Source organism: Platalea leucorodia, assembly GCF_965183815.1.
Source record: "Platalea leucorodia genome assembly, chromosome: 12".
Lineage (NCBI taxonomy): Eukaryota > Metazoa > Chordata > Aves > Pelecaniformes > Threskiornithidae > Platalea > Platalea leucorodia.
Genome location: NC_138834.1, coordinates 1,309,051 through 1,326,334, shown reverse-complemented (window position 1 = coordinate 1,326,334; position 17,284 = coordinate 1,309,051). Strand labels below are relative to the sequence as shown.

General features: G+C 44.9%; 1 protein-coding gene across 1 annotated transcript in view; it reads left to right on the top strand.

Annotated features, from left to right (window-relative positions):
- Nucleotides 1–17,284, top strand: part of ARVCF (ARVCF delta catenin family member) — a 169,114-nt gene that overhangs the window by 62,829 nt on the left and 89,001 nt on the right. The window contains exon 3 of the mRNA XM_082325454.1: nucleotides 12,632–12,790. Coding sequence (XP_082181580.1) covers nucleotides 12,632–12,790 — 159 coding nt within the window. The remainder of the gene's footprint in view (nucleotides 1–12,631; nucleotides 12,791–17,284) is intronic.

Here is a 17,284-nt window from a genome sequence, read left to right as displayed (position 1 = left end):
ATTTCTCTCATACTTCCCCCCTCCTCCCCTTTTCCTACCACTTTTTTTTTATGTGAAAGCCACTGATTTGGCTCTTCCCATTTAAGGATTCTGTCTTTTCTCAATTTTTTCCTGTTCTTCCCCTCCCCTTTCCCTGCCATGCTTTATTGTTTTGTTTTTCCCCTCCCTGGATAGGTATGTGCGTTTTGTAATGCTTTTCTCCTCTGCCCACCTTTTCTTGGTGTGCTTCTGGCTCCCAGCGTTGTTTTTGCATCTCCTTTCTGCCAGACTTACTCTCTTCTATGCTTCTGTTGTATCTGTTGATAGCTATTGCACTCTCTGATTTAACAGGTCGAGCTGTGGAATATTGTGGATTTCTGTCAGACCGTTCTTGAGGACATCTTCAGTTGTTAAGGATATCGTTATGAATGGTGGGTTAGTCCAGACCAGCAAACCTGACTCATGGGTTCAGCAGCACCTTTTGGGAGATGTTTTTGTGCTGCTGGGGACTCTGGGAAGGTACCAAAAGGCACCATTCTCTTAGCAACAGGGTAAACCTAAAAGCTGAAAACCGAAGGAGAATGAATCCTGCTAGCGTGTATTTCTGGGACGTTCCTAGTGCCGTGCTCGGTCCTGGAGGCAGGAGCAGTGTTTGCGGCGGGGCGTTCATCGCTGGCGGTGGGCTCGTAGCTGCTAAATTTGTACTGATGGAGTCCGTCCAACTGTTTAAAAGAGGTGGGTGGGAGGACTGCCTTGTTTGTTCTTTGATTCTTCATGAAGAGTTAGAAGAAAAATAAAACAACTTCATTTGAACTCTGAGAAAGACAGCTGTGTGTATCGATGATACAAGGGCTGCTAATGCTTTACAGAGAACTTTGTTCCTCTAATGCACTTACACGGGAGTTTTGTTGTAAGCACCAGTTTATTTCTGCCAAAAGCTTAGTGGTGGAGGTGGGTCTCATGGAAGCGGTTCCTTTTGTATAAAGGAGAGAAGGCAAGGCTGGGTACCGGGATGCCGTGTATTCTGCCAGAACAGATGAAAATGGTGTATCCTGTACAGCCCTAAATAACACAGGGAGACCAGCGCGGGAGGCTGGTCTGCGTGAAAGCCAGGCGGTCACTGCTGCCAGCGCCTGCCTAGGGAATACGGCACTTTGAAGAGTTCTGGCCGGGGTACGAGCAAGCTGGCCAGAAGTGTACTGACACGCTGTACCCTGTTTGCAGCCTCGGCTTGGCAGGGCTCCTCTGGAAAAATTAAAGATTCCCTTTCCTGGCATAAAACGACACCAAGGAGTGGGAGTGAAACACAGCTGTCCTATCCCTGGGATGAAACAGCAGTCTTGCAGCTTGGCTCGCCAGCTGCAGGGAAGAACAGCATTCAGAGCGTGAATCTGGTTTTCTGACTGGTGCTCATTAATAGCAAGTCCTTAATTTCATCCTGTGTGATCTCTTGTTGTTATCTGTGTGTGTTTAATTGAGAACTGGCTCTCTGAAAGCCCTCTGAGAACCTGCTTGAAAGTGACTTAGATTGCTGGCGCTAGGGCTGCGTCTTGTCTTAATCTTTATCGTATTTGAATTCCATTGTGAAGTGCCAAACAAAAGCACATCAGAAATAATAATTGAAAAGATACTATGTAAATAATTGGGTGGTTGGCAAATGCGATTGGATTTTACAATTCAGATGCTTTAATCCAGAAGGGCTGACTGTATACACAGTGCCAACAGGAGTGGCCACAGAGATGCGTATTTCCAGCAGTATGTGGAACGCTTGGCCAAAGCTGATGGGAAACGAAAAAAAGCCAAACACGTTTAACTAAGAAATTGAGAGCTATTTTACTTGTGAAGGTACTTACCTCTGGGCAAGTGACTTCCACCTTGGTTTAAATGACTTTTCCTTTGAGATTCATGCTCATCATGCAGTAATAGCAGTCCTTGCTAAATTGCCTGACTGTCGATATTTAGCATTAGACACTGAACAGACCCAGTGGTTTCCCATGAATTTTCTAGGTGGCAGTGCCTGAATAAATGGTCCTCATCTCTTCTCTTTTTTCCCCTTTCCTTCAGTCGCTGGCTCCTGCTGTCGTGCAGCCATCTCGGTTATGCTGGCCCAGCAGGTCTGGGGAGCCGTGCTGCAGATAGCTGTGAATAGGGCTGGGGGTGGAACAGACAGGCGTTCCTTGGGGAGGGTGGTTTCTCAGGTGGCACAACGCTCTGCTTTGCAACTTGGCCTTGCTGCTGGCCCAGCTGAGTAGGGGATTCACCACGGCTCACTGGTGGGAGGAGAGGCTAAAGCCAAAACCACTGCGGAATGGGGAGCCTTCGTTAGCCCCTTCCTTGGCTGACAAAAATCTCTTTATTGCATTTAAGTGTAATTTGCTGGGGGGAGTCCTTCACAAGCTTTAAATAATTTGTTCTTAGACTGAAAAATCTTCAGAGCGATGTAGCAGTCAAGTAGGAGTACCTGTGTGCACGCACACGAGCACCTCTCCATTATCAGGTTTCTGATTAAATAGGAACGTGTTTCTTAAAAATAAACAGGTCTAACCTATTAAGTGGTTAGGAAAGTTTTAGCACGTATGTTTTTCTTACTTGCACCACTCGCACTTGCTGTCTAAAAATTAAAACAAAATATGTGTGCCTTGTCAGCCCTCAGCTTCCTGACGTTGGGATTAGTTAAAACCTTTATCTCTGAGACTGAAGGGTTCTCTATCAATTTTCCATTACACCTTTAAGCACTTGAACTGCAATTAAATCGCCCCTTGACCTTCTCTTTGAGGGGAATAGCTTGGAGCTTAGGGCAGGATGAGAGACCGTTCTGATCCTTCTCTTGGGCCGTTCTGTCAGCAGTGCTCTGAGCCGACTGCAGCGTATCCGCGTCCTTCCCGGCTGCGGGCCGGGGAGCTGCACGGGTGGTCCCAGTAGTGACCATGGAGATGCCAAATGGAGGTGATGAAATGATCTTACTCAGCATTTTCCCTAATATCCAAGGGCTCTCTTTCATCTTTTTTTTCCCTTCTCTTTCTACTGTTTATTGCTAGTTTAACACTGGCTTAGCAAGTCTACCTGCTGTCTTTCCAGTCTGTGTGAGGTCTGTCCATGTACGAGTAGCAGTTGTAAGCTCAGTCTTATGAAATACACTGAGGATGTGTGAGGTAAATGGACTACTGGAAAAAAAAAGCCATTGGTGAACTCTCTTGGGCAGTTGAACTAGCAGAGTAACTGCGCCGCACTTGGGAAAATTGTCTTTCTGCTGGAATCTCTTCCATTTGGCAGATTTACAGCAGATGGAGCGGCCTTTGACTTTGTTGGCTGGTTTGTGTCTTTTGGTGTTCCAATGGACTGGTAGTCATCCAGAGACGTCCCACACAATTTTTTTCCCGCTGTCAGACGTCTGCTCTCTGGGGTTACACAGTATGGCAAGCCGGGCCTCCGTCGGAGGCCGTTCACACGTTTCCCGCCGTGTTCCCTTTGGGCGGAGGCTGTTGGTGTGGGGCTGGCAGGCGAGGGGGCGGGATGCGGAGGGGAGACGCAGAATGGGGTTTCGCATGGGCAATCTCTTGGGGAGCTGCCTGGACTGAAGCAGTCCTGCTGTCTTGGAGCCAGGCAAACCTGCTTTGGTGCCTGTTAGTGGGAGACATTGGCAAGCACATCCCTTATGAGGCGGGTGATTAGATTTATTGTCAATTGCTTTGTATTCCCTAGAATGAGACATAATTTATTTAAGAAAAGGCTTTCTTGGAATGCAGCCTTAAAAATTCATCAGTGATCCATTTGTTCTGTCTCCCTCAAGATTATAAAAGCTTTTTTTCTTTTTTTTGCTTTCTGTGTTGTGGTAGTGTGTTTTGCCACAAAAAACATTTTTGTTGCACAGTTCAGATCTACAGGCAAGATTGTGGGTGGGTGAGAAGATTAGTTAAATTTAACACTGATCTGATATGGCTGCTAGGACACCCAAATAACGTTCTAGTCTTGGTCGTAATTCAAAGAATGCAGAGATGGTTTACATCTGCATTGAAGTTAAAAAGCAATTCTCTAAGGTAGTTTCGTAGCAGTGCTGGTCGGCGGGCACGTGTTAGCCTAGGCTGACAGGCTGGGTCTGGCAATTGTGGTTTAAGGCAGTAGTGATGTGTTCAGGTGGCTGGGGTAGAGGCTGGACACACGGACTGCGTAAAGAAACTTGCTGTTGTACTCTGCCAAACTGACGGTTCCTTTTTTTGTTTTAGATGAAGGACGTAGCTTGTACTTCTGACTCCTATGTGCATGTAAGTTTGTGGACTTGATATCTAGTAATACGTGCATCAGTTTCATTTATGACCCAAACTCTGTGGGGCCAAGAAGAAATGAAAGCTGAATGCCTGTCTTGCAGAAAGGAATGTACAAATGAGTCATCCCACACCACCCTTCGTGCCAGCATTGTAGAGGCAGCAGGTGGAGATGGAGGAAGAAGCTTGCTGGAAAATTGTAATCCATGATGTAACCGCATCCCGCTAAAAATCTCCCTAATTTAGCCCTGCTTAGTTCATCTGAAAGACTCCAGAGAGGAAGCAAGTCGGATCTGTTCTGGGTTTGGTCAAAGATTAGGCATGCAGATTTGCATTGTGTTTGCCTTTGGGAGGCAGTTTGGCAGATCACAGAGAACTCTCTACAAATCTTGGTGAGAAGCAGTCATTTCCTACTCATTTAGTATGGCTTCCTAGTGGGCAAACTTTCCAGATAAACACTGGCCATGCTGTTGACAGCTAAGAGAAAAAGGGCTAGCCCTAACACTGTGTCTGCCAGGTGTTTTTTCTTTTTTTTGCCTTCATCATTTTCATGTTAAAAATAAGGGGTTATGCTTCTATTTTACTACTGGATCTCGCTGAACCACTAGGGGAGAAAAAGGGACCGAATGATGAATTGTGATACCCTTGTCCGGTTCTGGGTTCTACCACAGATTTCTTGCATCGGGCTCCGAGGCCTGGGTTCATCCCCCAGCTTTAATGCTCTCTTGAAGTGCTTGGTGTCATTGCCCTGCACAGTCGGTGGCAAGAGCTGGATGTGTCCGAGGAGGTGATTTAGTCTGTGCGAGATCTGAACTGTTCTCTGAAGCAAGCTCCTTTTCCTCTTTTTGACTAAAGAGGAAAAATTAAGTTATTGTGCATTTAGATACCGCGCCAAGGTGCGTGAAGATAGGTGCTGAGAGTTTGAACCTATTACGCATCCATTGCCCTGCCTGGAAGATGTGTGTCCTCCCTCTTCCCTCCTAGGAGCTGTTTAGGCCAGCCAACTGCTCTGTCGCTGCAGCAGTATTGCCCTTCGGCGGTACAAAAGCTGCGAGTGATTTTGTTCTGGAAATCAGAGGGCGTGCGTGATTTGCTGAGCGTTACCTTTAGTGTAGTGGGACTGATTAACACCTAAGTTTTAAGTATATATTATCACATCTGTTGAAGTTGACTGAGATGTAATGTCTTGACATCTTTGGTTAGCGCCCGGTCAATCTGAAAAGCAGGGCAAGGCAATACAGAGCCCTGAGAGACGTCTCACTTGTCAAAGTGACAAATTGCCCTTTCTGATTCAAAGGACCAGCTTGCATGGCAGAGCTGAGTAGCTACTGGAGAAAGGGGAGGAGAGCATGGGAAAAATACCCTATTTGTTTAGGCCTTCCCCTGTATTTTTTGTTGTTTGTTGCTCTGAGTTGAAGCTCTTTGTTTTCCTTCATCTGAAACAACAGCAGGTTGAGAGGAGCAAAGCCTCTGGGATTCTGCCTCTCCCACTTCTCGTTCTTATAAACTGTTTACAATCTCCTTCAGTTTTCTGGCTTTGTATGGAAAAGTTCAGTGGGTCAGCTTTCCCTTTAGCTTCATCCATCATTCCAGTCAATTAGAAATAGTTGAGGGCCAATTGCCCGGTCTTCCATTAACTGAGACACTTCAGATTGTTTAAAATGGCATAAAAGCCCTCTTTGTTGACCGTTGGGCAAGCGCCGTGGCTTTCCCTGGTGACGGGCAGTTACCGCGTGGCTGAACAGAACCCCAGTGTGTCTTGCCGTACTTGAGGGGTGAATATTACTACTGCAGGCCTTGTCTGGGTTTTGATTCCTTCTCCTTCACCTCCGCCTCTTGCTTTCCCTGAAAGGTGTGATGCCTTCAGATGGAGAATTACCGTGCCTGCTTGCAAAAAAAGCTGCTCTTTGTGGCTTTTCAAAACTTCTGTAGTTGAGGGCTTTTTTCAGTTGCTGAAATGTTCCTTTTTAACCTTGGTGCTTTATAAGCTCTGGCATTATTTGTTAGTGGCTTGTCGTGTGTGTTTCTAAAGGACAAGGGAAGCGTGTAAGCGTTCAGGAAACAGTCGGTGCATTGTGGCGTGGGGCTGAGTTCATTCTGGCGCCCCATGCCAGGGCGGCCGGCTTTCATTGAGGGCTGGCGCTTTCCTTGCGTTCTGAACTGGCCGGCCGTAGGGTAGAGCTCGTGAGAGAGCTCTGTCGGGGGGCTTGGAGCCCGTCCTGGGTTCGTGCGTTTGGGTTCACGCTGAAGTGAGCTGAATCCGTTGTATATATATATATATATATGTATATTTATATATATGAAAAACACATTTTGTTTCACATAGCATTTAACCAGAGAAGTAGGCTTACTAAGTGGAGATCAGTTTATCTGCAGCAAAGTAGATATTTATGTATTCCCATCGTAAAATCATTGTCTATCTTGCAGACTCTCTTTCCAGTGCGCTGCACTGCCCGGGTTTCAGTCGGGCCAGTCCGGGTGCTTTTCGTTCTTCCCGTGCAATTTTGCCTGAGCAATCTGGCAGCGTTGCGGCAGTGTTGCCCCTGGTTGTGAAGAGTTTGGATAGGTGTGACTGAGCTCCTCTGCTTGTGCTGAAGACCCAGACCTCGCTGCGCGTTTTGAACTGGAGGAGCGCAGCGCGTGGCGGTCCTTGAACGCGAGGCCTCCACGTTCTTCCCGAAGGCGCCCTGCCTCCCCGTAGTGCAAGCGCCGCTGTATGCGAGGGCTTACCTCTTTCTATGCTCCTGAAGCACGATCTAAATAGAGTAAGACAGCCTCCTCTTCAGCTGCCTCTCGGATGGTACGGGCTCAGTGATGTGCATGTGCTGGTTAGCTTGGATTCCAGCTGTTGCACTACTGAGAGGCACTGGATCTCTGGACAAATCCAGGGCAGAGAGCACAGCAGGGATCTTCAGGCTGTGGTGAGAGAAAGGGAGCTCTGACAAGGCAGGAGAATGTGATAGTAATCAGATTTGAGAGTCTTAGCTGCTGGGGAGCTGGATCTTTTATTGGAGAAAGATCTGCCACAAATACACCAAGGTCAGGAGACTCCACCACTGATTTTCTTCCTCTTTGGTGTCCCATCGGGGTACCAATCTGATGCAGATCTCAAGATAGACTTGTTGGATTGCTGTGTTCCTGCAGACTTGCCTTTTTTGTCTTCCTTTCTCCTCCACATGCCTTCAGCAGATAACGAGCTTGAGGACACGACTGAGCTGGAAGGGCAGATCTAAGTTGGAAGGAGACCAGTGGGGCAGAACGCCGGCATGAGACCCGACTCTGGCAAATACAATGTTTGCCTGCTTTGCGCTTACAAATAATCTCATGCTTCGCAGAGATTGAAGCTTTAATAAGTAATTTAAACAAAGAGGAGGAGGAGGAGAGAGAATCCACATTTAATTCAATTAGCATTGTTGTCCAGTGCCGTTAATTACGCCCAGACTTGTGATGTGTTTCACAGAAGTTGATACGCTTGAGCTTTGTCTGCGCTGGGTCGACTGAGGACAAGTATGTCCACTGGTGTAGAATCCAGCCTTTGTGCTTTGCAGAAACCTTCCAATGTGGTATCTGACAGTAGCCTGGAGTAAGCAGTAGCCTGAATAGCCTGCGTTGCAATCTACTGCAGAAAGGGTATCTCTGGGAGAGTGATCAGTCGAGGTACGTGTTTCCAGTGTTTTTGAAGAGGGACTGTTTTAGTGGAAGTAATAATCTCCTGCAATTTTATATTATTTCCAGACTGTTTTAAATTGTTTCATAGGCAGAGAATAAAGAACTTTTGTTTACTGTTTTAAAGTAGGATGTCTGATCCTCCTGGGGGAGGTTATTCTTTTATTAAGAAAGATATAAAATAGCTGCTTGGATGGAAATATAACTCTAGGAATTGAAATGGTGGTGATTATAGAAACTATAGTATTCTAATGCAAAATAAGCCCTAGGAGATATGTGCCCTAAATGGTAAATGACTCTTGTTTTTAACAAAACAAGAATTACTGTTATTTTATGATTCTTGCTTATTTTACAAGGTCTTTAGCTGTTTCATCTGCACTTAACTTTTACAGGCTGGGGATAAATTGATTGTTGTTCTGCTTTTTAAATAGCTTGGCTTTTTTAAAGCACGCTAGAGATGCAAGCACAGATCAACAGGCTAGGATTCATTTGGTACTGAAAGAAGCAGGGAGAAAAGCCATGCCTACTGACACTGTATCCAATAACTAGATTGGAGTCTGTTCTTCTGACGTGGTGTTGTTTTGTAATCTTCTTGGAGTCAAAGATTATTATTTCATCGGCAAATGGGTAATGCTTAGCAATTTTGGGGGGGATAATACCTTGATATGTATGTTTTTATTGCAAGAGAACTCCTGCTGCCATTTTAGAGGGGCTGTGGGATCCCTCAGTGGCCCTGACCAGGTTCACGAGGGGCTTCCACCCAGAGACCTGGGAGCTGTGTTTGTTTAGGCTCAGCCCCGAGCCCTCAGTCCCCACTTGGGCTATGCTGGCGGAGTACTGGTCCCCAGCTGGGCTACAGCCCTGCCTGTGCCTGGCCGTGCGCCCCACTGATCCAGACCCCGACCTGCAGACTGACTTCCCAGCCTGACCTCAGCCCTGCCTGGCTATCACTGGACCTGATCCTAACGCTGACCTGCAGATTTTCTTCCGAGGTTGGCCTTGAGCTTCCCTCGTCACTGCGATATTGCCTCTTGGTTGGACCTGGCTGCCGTCTCAGGTCTGTCCTGCGAGGCCCCTGCCCAGCCATCCGAAGGGTCCCCCTCGGCGCCACGTCCCTCCGAGAGCTGCTGGCCCTTGACGCTCCCCGTGACGCGATTTCTGTAGTTTGGCTGTTGTGCCTCGGGCGTTTCAAAGGGAGGGTCCCAGGAGGACCAGGAGCCATCCTGCAGGAACTGCCAAGGATCCTGACGCTCTCCCATTGAAGAGGACTGGAAGGAAGCTCCCTTTAGATTTGCTCTTCCCAGATGCTCAGCTGATGGCAGCGACTGCTGTGGCATGGCAGATCCCTCTTGTGCTGGGGAACACCCTCGGGTTTGACAGTGGGGGAAGGACCACACAGTCTTGTCCAGCGTGATAGGAAAAGAGGAATTGTCTGGTTGCTTTTGCTTTGAAAGCCCCCAGCAAGGCAAACAAATGCGTGTGTGTTGTTCTAAACTGGAATTACCTACCTCTAGCAGGCAGGGAACTATTGGTAGGATTATTCATTAGGGGTGTTGTGTTCCAGCTCTATCTGGCGTCTTGTGTTTTACTTTGAATAATTAGGCTTACCTGCCAAGCGTTTGGAATCTGAGATGTATTTAGCAAAAGAGCATCCTAAATACTAACTTAGAAGCTGAGCACAGAGCAATGTGGTTGAAAAGGGTAACGTGTCCCAGTTTCTGCAATTTGTGATGACCTGAAATCCTTAGTGATGGAAACTAAAAACAGATAACAAAATCTTTGCATCTTTTCTACGTTAATGATAGCTCGTGACAACTCCAACTCAGCGATGTGGAGAAAGTACTGGTTTCGGAGATCAAAGAACCACCTCCTTAAGCTAATTCAGGGAGTAAGCTGGATGATACGCTGTCCTCTTTGCTCACTGCATTCCTCAGTAGCTCACATAATAAGAAGGAAGACACAAAAAGATGCAGTCTGGTTAGTTGTCTGTGCTGGGATATCTACCTTGAACTTCGCAAGCTTTTATTCTTTCTGATGCTTAGGACAGTCTCTTGCTAACAATAGTTTTCTCTTGTAGGAATGCAGATCTGTACCATACCTCTCTGAATCTTCATTTTAGAAGTAGCCAGAGGATAAAAACTAGCACAGTGCTCATTTAAAGTCAATATGCTCTAGTTTGCAATTTGCTCATGTCTAAATGCCCAGCTTTAAAGGTTTCCTTTGCCCACAGGCAGTCTGAATACAAAGGGAGACATTTTTTTTCATAAAGAAAAAGTTTTGCAAAAGCTCAAAGAGCGAAATATTTCTTTCCACTTTCCATCTCCTCAGGTTTATTATCACAGAGTTTGCCTCTGAAGAATCTAGAGGGAAATGAAGAGATGTAAATTCATGAAGTCACTTCAAGATGCAGCTAGAGCTGAGGATGATGGATGAGATGTGTGTATGTACATATGTGTGTGAGAGGAGTGCGAAGGTCCCACCTTGAAGCAGTTTTGGCATTTGATGCCCTGGAGATGACAAGGAGGTTTACAGGGACAAGCTGTAATGGAAAAAACCTCTACACATAATGGGTTTTTTTGCCGTTGGCAAGGCTGGGGTTGCATGAAGATGAATAGAAGTTCTGAGTCTTTACCATATTGCAATATTGTGTAAATTCTTCTGTTTAGAGGGAAGCTTTACTGTGGGGTGGGGAAAAGGGAGTTGCAGTCGGAATAGAGTATCTTCAAGAAAAACGTGAAGGCATTAATATATTTGTACCAGGAGCTAGTTTCCCTTCTGAAGCTGTGGTCAGGTCGTGTCTTCTGCTATCTGAACCCTGCCATAAGGGATTCGGGGTGTATCGTACGGTATTGGCCATAATGATTGAGCACTGCAGACTGGAAGGAGTGATTTTCTTTTGGATTTCGGAAGCCTTATTCTCATTGATTGATTCTGCAGCCTGAGTTACTCTGTGGTTTCAACAGAAACGGAGGTAGTGCCTGCTTACCTCACCTCTGGTGGTCCAGCACGTGTTGCCTTTGAGGGCTGTCCATGTTGCATTTTGACCGAGATGATTGCCTAAGGCTTATTGTCATGGTCTTGGTTAATATTAGCGCTGACCTGAAAGTGAAAGCGGCTTCCTTACTGAAGTTGAAGTTCTAGAACGTCAGAATCCAGTTGTAAATAAAGGGATCCAAACAGGGGCATCTCGGCTTGTTGCAAAGGAGATTCTGGATCGCGCGAGGATTAAATGACGCTTTTCACTGTGGAGCTTACGGACACCTCCGTGCCCTGCTCCCGCTCGGCGGCGTAAGGTCGCTCGGAAGGAGCCTGTCCTTCAGGGCTTGCTCAAAGCCTGGCACAGCGAAAGAGTTCATCGTTGGGATGAAATGCGGTTTTTCTGAATAAAATGTTACGAAATAAAATGTAGTTCCCTGGTGATGAAGCTGCTCACAGGTAGAGAATATTTAAACCTTCATGTAATTAGACTCGGCGCCTGCATGGCAACGGTTTCATCCCAATCATTTTATTTCCCCGTGATGTGAAAAGGTATACTGAATTTGCCCACAGTGTCTTCTTTAGGGAAAGCGTGTTCACTTTGCAGTTTAGGGCTATGTGTCATAGCTTTCCTTTTTTTAATTTTTTTTATATTAAAAAAAAAAAAGTGTGTCTGTGTGTGCCTGTTTGTGTGTGTGTATTCCCTAATAAAGGATGTTCCTGTGTGCCTGTTGGACGAGACGTGCAAACAGACGCCCTGCTTTGGCTTTGAGGCCTGCGTAGCCCGATGCCTTCAGGGCTGATAATGAAACGAATAGTCTGTCATTTCATTTTACGTAGTCGAGGATTCATAACGCTGGGGAAAAGTCTTATTTCTCAGTATGTGAGCCCATTCTTTATTGGCCGCTTGCCGTGAAGCTTCTCAAATACATTCATCTGCCAAAGGGGGGCTTCCTGATGTCTGTGCAATTGCGTAAGAGAAGGCAAGGTTCAGATGTTAGTGCTGGCGAGAAGCAGGAGCCTTCTCTTTGGGCAGCATCCCTGCAAGAACCGGCCTTTGATCTATTTTCTTTCTGTTTAGTGTTTCTTTATGTTGTCTATCTGTTATAAATTTTAAATAAGCTTATAGCCAGCTAGGTCTTACGGACTTAGCAAAGGGAGGATGTCAGAAGGGTAGCATTTCACATAATTCAGCTATTAATCTCTAGCTATCCATTTTTTAAAATTATCGTTACTTTGGACAGTTTGAGAAAGGTGTCAGTTTAATAGTAGGTCTTGATGTTTTATAGCCTTCTGTAGTCTGCAACTCAGTGCATTTTATCAAATGGAAATAAACTTCTAATGGTGTGTAAGATTAACTGCTCTGAAAGGCAATGGTCCTGTTTACTGCGGAACTGGATGAATGTTTTTACAGACAAAAATTCCACTCCTCCTACGCTGGGCATTGAAGAGGAAGCTGAAAGCAGGTTTAAATATAAGGTAGCAGTCTGTTAGTCTGTAGTAGGTTGCCTATAAACATGAAGACCTTGATAGATGCTTCACATGACTTCCATTTACCGAGCTGAGCCCAGTCATACCGGCATAGCTGCAGCATGCTGTTCTGAGACAGTAAATACTTCTTTCTCTGAATCCCTGCTTGCGAGTTGTTGGGTAAAATGTGTTTTCAGTTGAGAAAGCTGAAATCAATAGACTAGTTATACCATGATGGTAGAACTGAAAAGTTAATTTTCTTTTACCTGCTTCTTTAGGAACAGAGCCCCAGTAACCAGACATCAATAGCAATGATGCAAGAGCCTCAAGAAATGGTGGAAGAGACAGTTACTGTGGAGGAAGACCCCGGCACTCCCACTTCCCACGTGTCTGTTGTCACTTCTGAAGATGGAACCACAAGGAGGACTGAAACCAAGGTGAGAGATGAATAACCAGTGAGGAAAATGGCAAAATACCACCTAATCACAAAATAAAAATAGCAGGGAGTAGCACGAGTGATGGTAATCGTGCTATTGTGATCCTCAGTGATTTTTGAATGTTCTGTTGGCCAGCAAATCTGAGTTGAGGGCTTTTTCAGTTTTGCCTCTATGTCAGGTTTGCTCCCTATCAGCTGTGCTGATACAGCTGTTCATGGGGCTGTGAACGGAACAGCAGAAATCATCCAGGTTAACCAAACAAAAACACTAGAACCCCTTCCCAGGCTGTTTATTCTTTTAAGATTTACTTTGTTTTACTGAAACAGTTCACAGCATTGCCCTGCAAACACATACAGTGATATGAGAATTAGATGAGCTCATAGGGCTTGGAGTAAATTACTTTTGCAGTTGAGGAAAATGTGCTTGGAAATATGTCTTCAAATTAGGTACGATCCATAATAACAATACGCGATCATGCGCTTGTCCTTTAGAACAAGAAACGTCCTATTTAAATAACACCACAGCATTTAAATTCTGCAACAGTCTCATGAATGGCATTTTACTCCTGGTGCGTGGGGAAGGCTGGGTGTGTTCTCAAGTGACCTGCACCTCAGGTTCTGCTGGATTACAGGTGTTGCATATGTTCTAATTTTCCCGGTGTCTTTTTGTTCCCGTGTATAAGGTACCTTTGCAGTCTCTGCTGAGAAGGCGCTGTATATTCATGGCTGCCTTACGTGCTTTTGGGTGCCACTGGAACACTAATACACCTTGATATTTGGGTCTTGGAAGTTGAGCTGACATCTCTGTTGAGTTTTGGTCTTGTGAAAGATTAAGGGTGCCTCCCTTTTTAAAAACTTCTGAACAGCACTGATTAAAAAAACGAGACCGTCCAACTGCTTTCTGTGTTAAAAGGAGTTGAACAGAGATCACTGCGTAAATCGGTGTTTATTTTTACTGGTGTTTCAGAATGACAGTCCTCTAAGATATCTGTTCAGGACATCAGATCCTCAGGCTGGAGTGAACGAACGTTGATTTCCTGAGGTCGGTGGGCCTGTGCGCACTGCTATAAACTGAGTATCTGGTTTAATGTTAGACGGTAAATGTAACTGGCTGTTTTCTCATTGTTGGAAGGAGATGAAGGTCTTAAAATAAAAATAAAACAGACAAACAAAAAAACCCAAATCTTTATTAGCTCTTCAAGTAATCTAATGTATTTCACCTGTGACTTATTTGAAAGAACTGCTGTTTTCTTTCTAGTGGCAGCAACAACTGTTATTTACAGGAAGGAAGTGATAAAATTACAGTGGTGATGGACATCTTTTTATATGCACTAACAGTAGTGCATAGTTTTAGGAGACTAAGTGCAGCTATGCAAGGGAATAAAATGATAGCTATGACTGTAAAAATAGAGGAGAGGCCATGCAGTGGCCCCTAGATAACGGGATGACACGGAATGAAATAGTTTGTCTGAAATAGTCGTGCCACTGATAAAGCTGCGTGTTTGTCATAGCGTCCAAGGTGCGACTTTCTCCTCTGTGTGGTGTACCTGCTGGTTTTCCATCTTCCCACAGAAGAGGCCAGTGGCAGCTCCAAAACAGGCGTTGTATCTGCACATGGGAAAGGAAAATTGGAAACCAGCAACCCTAGAGCTGCTGTAGCGTCCTAGGAGCGAGGCTGGCTTCTGTCGCTGTAGTTCAGGCACTGGAGCCCGTTCAGAGCGGGAGGAGGGTGCGTGGCTGTCTCGCTCTGCATTTATGTTGTTTCAAATAATTTCACTGACTTCAACTTACATACTGGCTGGAGGTGTTTCCTATTATTTCACTGCTGAAAAGACCAACTCTTAAAAAAAATTTAAAAAAAAAAAAAAATCTGGTTGTTGAGAAAAGTGATTCTGAAACGTCAAAACACAGCTGGGGCTGGCGTAGCCCTGCCTCTGTCCGCAGAGGTGCTGCGACTTTGCTGGGGTTGCTGTTGTCTCTGAAGTGGTTTTGTTTTGACTTGTCCTTGCTGTGATAATACGGCATAGATTTAACAGCTCTTAGATACAAATCTGAGAACAGATTTTTTTAGAATTTTTTTTTTAACCACATTGGTCTTCAACTTGCTTTTTGCTTTGGTAGGGAATGTGGAAATGAAAACTGTTGTCACTGGGGTTTTGTAGCATCAGTTAAGTGTCCTGGAGTTAATTGGTATTGACTTACTATCACTTCTAATAGGTATCATCATAGTGCTTTTATAGGTCATATTATTATATGTGAGAGCCTCACAGAGAAAATTAAGTTTCCTGGCACCTCTGTGCAGTGGCAAAATTCTGACCTTGCTGCTCAGACGGGGACGGTGAAGGAAAGCATTCCTGTGGGATGAGGGATGCAAACACACGTCCGCTGGGCACACAGCGTGCAGGACTGGGATCTTTGGTGAGCCCAGAAACTGCTGGTCTGTGTGTCTGCCTGCTCCCAGATTTAAAAAAGGGGGGGCGAAGGAAAAAATGCTTAAAAAAACCCAAAACAAACAAAAAAACCCCAACCAACCAAACAAACCCCACCTAACACCAGCCCCCGTGAATCTGTCCTTGCTTTTAGTGTGCCAGTACTTCTTAGCCGTGTAAAGGAGCAGCATTTCCTATGGTGGGAATCCTCACATCTATTTTCAGTAATATCTAGTCTGTTACTTAATGAGGGTAACGTTTAAAGTTGAGATAGTCACGCTGTGTTCATTAAATGTTAGGGGGGGTAGGTTTATACTTAGCTGCTTGCCTTTTTTTTTTTTTTTTTTTTTTTTTACTTTGAGTCATCCTTTAAGTCAAGGTAGTTAGCACAACATACAAATAAAGTTGTTTGGGTTTTTTTTTTTTTTTTTATGCTCTGCATTGCTGTACTTGCTCCAGGCTTCTTTGAGGAGGGTTTAGCACCTGTTTTTATTACCTCTGTAACTAGAAGGCTCTTCTGGACAGTGCCAGTCTCACTCTCCAGCTGTCTGTCTTGCGAAGGCAGTGGCAGCACAAGATGCCGCCTCTGACAGAGGAAATAACACAGGTCCTGGCGTTTTAAGAGCCAAAGAGACCAGAGAGGTTTTCCAAACGTATACTTGCTTTGCTGGATAGCTTATGTGGGGATTATTCAACCCAATGCAATTTAGTATGTATTTTTGGATCTTTAAAAGCTGATTGTCATTTATTTTTGCTAAATTGTATAATATTTAGCTTGCTGGAGAGTGATGCCTCTGCAATTCCTCCTCTTGAACTGAAGCACAGCAAAAGCTGTAAATGGGAATGCTTCTGTATGCTGCTCTTCCTTCATTTATTTTTTCCCCCTGTTGTTTCAGAACCATAATTTATAGAGGTTATTCTCTTCAATAGCGTATTAAGTAAACAACCTTAATCGAGAAGCAGTGACAGTTTTGCCGTGCTTTTCCCCACGTCTTTGAGGATGCCTGTAGCAGTGAAGCAGGAAGAAGGCATAATAGAATTTAATATTTGACACATTTTAAATAGAGAACATCTGCCTTTTCAAAATGAGATATCTCTATGTAATTTTCCCGGAATTGTTATTCTCTTAGTACTATACTAAGTCCCTGCGTAACATTCACTGCACAAAAGATGTAGCAGATAATACTTCATTTCAACTTCCCAATCTCTCTGGAAGCCAAATACCTATCGTGCTCAAACAGTGAAAGTCACCTTGGGGGGAAGGCTACCACGCCGTGCCTGGCGGCTGGACCGCTGCCAGGCGCTAGCGGGAGCCTGTGTGTAAGTGGCTCAAGAGAACCCGGTAAAGAAAATTAAATGTGAGTGTGTGCTTGTGTTAATGTTTGCTTTTTGTTTTCTTCAGGCACCTTTTACTTTTATCTTTGAAATGCTAGAAGATTGGAGAGATTTAGGTCACTTTTATTCCATGAAAATGATGGTTTATGATAACAAACTGTGAAATCAATCTGTGCACAAAGTTGTTTCGTTTCCAGTCCGTCCGTTTGCCTTGTTCTTTCTCATACTCGGCAAGGGCAGATCTTTCCCAGCAGCGCTCAACCGCTGCTCCCGCCTCCCAGCCCCAGCGACGGGAAGGTGCTTCTGACCGAAACCCTTCGGCGGTGGCGGTGCCGGGTACCCTGAGATGCAGTTCTTCGAAACTTTGCAGAAAATTCAAGGGAATTAGGTTACAGAACAGGAATGGGTTTCAGCTGAAGTTGAAGGCCCTTTGAAAATGTGAAATGTTAAGCTTAAAATTGAAGGGGAGAAATTTGAGCTGTTGTTTTGAAAACCTATGGGGCGAGTTCTTACACAGCATTTAACAGAAAGGTAATAGCTTCAACCTGCTTGGGCTGATCAATTTTTACAGTCTGTAGTTCAAAAATAAGCTCTCAGAAATGTCAGAATGCTTTTATCCTTGCACATTCCTTCTCATCTGTTTTTTGTTTTATGACATAGTTTCAACAAAATCTTTAGCCCTGTCAGCTTTTATAATGTACTTAATTTATCAAAAAAAAAAGGGGGTGGGG